A 5119-nucleotide genomic window follows, 5' to 3' on the forward strand; every position below is an offset into this window, starting at 1 on the left:
TTATGTGTTTTTGGACGTTTGAATCTGGGGCGCCGTCAGCCTCCATTAGGTGGAGTTGTGTTGCTACCTCCTCTCCCCTTGGATCTCCGCAAGTGATGTGAGGACTCTAAAACTTCACCTGAGCCTCCCTCGGCATATGGGTGAGTAGTTAATGTCTGAATTTGCGTTTTTGGGTGCACTATCCCTTTAAGAAACTATAAAAGGAACTATAATATATATATATATATATTGCATGAAAATATCTTGTAAAAACCTGAAAAATACTGTTATAAAAAAACTTTTCTTGTTATTACATGAAAACATCTTTATAAAATATTTTTTTTTACCATTATAACATGATAACACATTATTAAAGTAAGAAAAAAGAAACCTTTGTAACAATACATTTTTCACATTATCACCTGATTCTGATCTTTTTTTTTTTTTTTTTTTTTCCTGGCCTGACATCAACAGGTGTCCTCACACTGGACAGCTGACATAAGGAGGCTAACAGCTGTTTGCTGTCACCAGTCAGAGCGAGCTGCTCGTCTGTCCGGTCTTATTCCACTTTCTTCTTGTATATTTCTAAGAATTCTCTTTTTCCCTGCATGTAAATAAAAAAGTACATAAATAAATAAATAAATCAGGAGTTAAAGTCAACAGCGTGTAACACTGTGGGACACTGCTGTGCTGCTGAACGCAGCTCTGCAGGATCAAACAGCAGCGGCGGCCTCTGATTCGATCCACTGACACTTCAGCTAAAAGCACAACAACAGTTTCTCTTTACAAGCGTCGGTGAACGCCCCGGGACCACCGAGTGCGTCTCAACGCAGCCCCGCGAGACTCAACTAGCGCGAAAGAAAGAGTTCAGCTCCGCCTACAACAAACAGCTCCAGTTCATCAGCTGACGAGACCTCGGGAGCGACTGTGAGCAGAGGAGCTCAAGTGAAACACAAAAGACTGCAGATGAAAGGAAGAAGAAAGAGAACAGAAGAGGAGGGAGCCATGAAGTGGAAGAGGTAAAGAAAGTTGTGGTGAGAAACTGAGCGGGTCAGACTGATTGTAAATGTCAGCTGCAGTTCAAAAACACGACAGAAAGAGAAGAAGGAGAAAAGAAGAGAAGGGAACAACAGGTAAAATGAAAAGAGGAGAAAAGGAGCTGATGAAGAATTGATGGAGGAGAAAGTGGGTCGATAAAACAGCGAAGAGAATAAACTCCAGAGGTTGTGAAGGATGTGAATAAAACATCGTGTGAATCAAATATAAATGAAATATAAATGATGTAAAGGTGGTAAAGAATATGAAGAAAAACTAGAAAAGTGCTTCTTCAGGAGAAAACGCAGGACGAACTTACTGAGGTGTGAAACAAAGAGTTTCAGGAGGATCCTTTCAGGGTGAATGACTTCACCATACGAGGAACAGATGAGGGCTGCAGCAGTCTGACGGTCGGCCAGGGTTCATCAGAGACCACAACAGTTATTCTCAGAGCCTGACACGGTGTCCGAAATGAATGTGACACAAGTGTCAGCAACAAAATTAATTCGACTTTATTGTTTTCTATCAGAATGTCTGAACTGGCCCTGAGCTGAACTCTCGTTGGACAACCTGTTTCTATTTATTCATCTTGATCGCTTTAACAGCATCGCAATGGACGAGAAAATGGCTGATTCACAAAGTCGAAAAACGGAGTTATCTATAGCCGTGATTCTCAAGCTTTTTTATGTCAAGGACCCCTCGACTGATAAACATGAGGTCACAGATACCATTTGATAAAACTTCCCTTCTGGGGCCTCAATCTGAAAAGATTCTGGGTGTTAAATATGATCAAGACCAGAATTCAATAGTTGTCAGCTACAGTTGAGGCGATAACTGCAGAGGAAGTGAAACCTGTGATCAGAATTGTCACTTTGATGACTCTTAAGGTGGATTTATATGTTTGTGTTGGCTCTACACAGAGACTACACTGTAGCCTACGCTGTTGTGAGCATTTATACTTGTGCTGTGGTGTGTCTGTGTCACTCTGCAGTTACACCTCCAAAACACTAGTGGGTGGTGGAGTGCTGTAAAGATTGACTGATTTGAAACACACATTAAACACACAGTAAACATGGCTTAATAGAGACAGTGTCAAACACAAATCAGCTTCACTATAACTCGCAGCATTCACAGACAAACACTTGTCTTTATCTGGACACATTTTCCAAACAAATACAACATGCTAACGTTATTAGCACAAGCCTATGGCATTTTACATTGTATAAATTAGCCTAGCAGCTAGCAGAGATTTGCTCTGCTCATATTTCAGCCAGGATAAATCACACACAGTGTGTGGAGGCTTTATTGTCTTCACAGTTTATTGTTTTTTTTATCTGTGAAATTAAAGTAAATCAAAGCTTTGTTTCCACTGAGGGAAATGGTTCTTTGCCACGACATGTAGTTACATTTCTGGGAAGGTGCACCTCAGGCTACGGTGTAGGGCACACATCTACCCAGAGCCTATGCTTTAGGTACGTCGGCGATTTAAACACAGAGGGGCTCACTACTATATAATAAACTTTTACCCATTTCTGGGGAACCTCCTAGTTGAGAACCACTGATCTGTTCGATACCTCGTCATTTCACAACCCAGTCACCAGAGTAAATGTTGGCATTGTATGTTTCTGCACATCACAGATACGTTACATTTACATGTTATAATGTAGTGGATACCACGACCCTACATCTAGACGTGAGTGCACAGAACAAAGGGGTAAGGGCACAGTGGTAGGGGCAAGGTGTGCACTGGGACTGAGTCTAAACTAGGGCTGCCACGATTATTTTCATTATCATTAGTCGACTAATCATTTCATCGAAAAATGTGTTAAAATGTTGAGAAATGTCTGCCTGTCTCACCCGAACCCCAAAATTACGTCATCTAATGTTTTGTTTCATACTCACGCCAAAGGGTTTTAGTTCACTGTCACGGGAGAGTGTGTAAAGCTGCCAATATCTGAACGTAGGAAGCTGCAGTAAGAGTATTTTGGGTACTTTATAGTACTTTTGACTCAAAATGACTTAATCTGATTAGTCGACTACTAAAATAGTCACCGATTATTTTAATAGTCGATTAGTCATCGATTAGTCGACTAATCGTGGCAGCCCTAGTCTAAACTGAGTCTAAGGTGAAGAGACTTGCTGTAAAAAATCAGGATAAGCCAGGATTAAAACAACAACTCTAATGTAGTCTTGTCTTCAGCAGTTTGATGAAAGCTCGTGATTCTGTAGTTTGAAATTTGTTGGGCGCCATTTTGTTCACGTTTGGATCACAGTTTGAAGGAATTCTCCATATATGAGACACTGTGAGCAACAAATGTTTTGGATTTTACCATTTCATAAATACACTAAATTAATAACAGATTTAAGATTCATGGATTTTTTCCTTCACATTTCAAAGGTCAAAGGTCATAACAATATAATAACTTGTTCTCATTACCATTTACAGTGTAAAACAGATTCAAAACACTGACCTGTTGTTGCTCTTGACTTCCTGTCCGTACAGGAAGTGCTCCTGGCTGACAGTGATGTAATGAGTGGGGAGCTGCTCTGATTGGTTCTTGCTGATGGTTACGACAGGGTAGCCCATCTGCAGAGTCCACCTGTCCATCATCTGTCCAATGTTGATGTCCCGCCCCTCTGAACGCATGGCCTAGATTTAAAAACAACAACAAAAAAAAAAGACATAAATAATCAATGATGAATAATTACAGATACTATTCAATGTTTATGTAAATCATTCAAGGAATACTTCAGACCCCAAATTATTATTTGTATTTTAATTACTCCTCATGTGTTATGTTGAATTTTTTAAAAGAAATGTTGTTTCCTGTCACACTTCTATGGTGAGCGAAGAATCCAAAAACGAAAAAAATTCTTGATGAACTGAACTCATGGGGTCCACTGCAAAACTATATCAAAACATCTGTTTACAAACTCTCACCAACTCATTAGTAGTGTAGTCTGAGTCTTATTAATCGAGTCGGAGGATCAGTATTTCAAGAATTTTCTCAGTTTTTGGATTCTTCGTTCACTGTACAGAGAAAAACAAACTATGCTTCACGAATTCAACACAACACAAGGTGAATAATTGATATACAAATGGTCATTTGAGGGATGAAGTCTACCTTTAATTGGGTCATCGTCCATCATCTATAACCTGGTAAAAGGTTAATGAATATAAAGTTCAAAGTCACTTGACTGGCAGGTAATTGGAGCTGTGATTGGCTGGCAGCTTGTTAACGAGCTGTCTCACTGTGACGAGCGGCGCTAACGAAGACACATCTGATCAAACAGACTCTTTTCCAGACGCTTCCTGTGTGTAGGACAAACAAGAAAAACAAGCCTCGGCTCCACCTGTCAGTCACGTTACCATGGCAACAGGACTTTTTCCCCTCGCCTCCGTCTCATCAAGTCGGCCTTAACGAGCGTCTCTCCGGCCTTCATTAGAACGGCTACGTTTAATAATAAACAGCTTCTGTCAGTGTGGCTGCTTCAAACCCCAGAAGAGACGGATGTGGAGCAGTTAGAGGTTTTAACCACCGGCTGTCAGGGCCGCGCTCAGACTATCAGAGGGGCAGGGGCCCCCTCAGTCCCCCCCCCCACCGTCTGAATGTGCTGCCTGTTGTGGATACAGGTGCTAACACTGCACTGAGAGGTGTGACTGCCCTGAAGCCTTTGAGCAAGGGGAGGTAAACACACCTGAGACAGTTTGTTCCACAGGTCGTCTCTGGCTGCGTTGCTGTACATGTGACTCAGCAGGTAATCCTGGAAACAAAAAGAGAGGACAGGTCAGAGCTTAAACAGGAAATGACATCATTTGGTAGCTTCGTATTTGCTTTACATTGTCGTTACACAACAAAAGCCTCATCTGAATAGTGACAATAGTAGTAGTAGTAGTTATCAATTACATAACTAGTCCATACCCACTGAGTGCACAGTTGCCCACGTACAGTTTCACATGGTGTGTGTTTGGGATACAGGTCATAGGAAATTGCAGATTAAATAGTCAATTGAACCCATTAAGAAGAGCAATGTATTCAGACAGAGTGTTTGTGAATTTGATAGTACGATTGCTTTATTGAAAGTACAGTAGTACCATTGCCAA

The 5119-nt window shown here is 41.0% G+C and overlaps 1 protein-coding gene across 1 annotated transcript in view; it reads right to left on the reverse strand.

Moving 5' to 3' along the window:
• Positions 1 to 5119, reverse strand: part of LOC126384989 (thyrotropin-releasing hormone-degrading ectoenzyme-like) — a 264660-nt gene that overhangs the window by 54503 nt on the left and 205038 nt on the right. The window contains exons 9-10 of the mRNA XM_050036465.1: positions 4714 to 4779; positions 3486 to 3664 (exon numbers count right to left, since the gene is read on the reverse strand). Coding sequence (XP_049892422.1) covers positions 3486 to 3664; positions 4714 to 4779 — 245 coding nt within the window. The remainder of the gene's footprint in view (positions 1 to 3485; positions 3665 to 4713; positions 4780 to 5119) is intronic.

The sequence above is a fragment of the Epinephelus moara genome, chromosome 23, assembly GCF_006386435.1.
Source record: "Epinephelus moara isolate mb chromosome 23, YSFRI_EMoa_1.0, whole genome shotgun sequence".
In the NCBI taxonomy this organism is placed as follows: Eukaryota; Metazoa; Chordata; class Actinopteri; order Perciformes; family Serranidae; genus Epinephelus; species Epinephelus moara.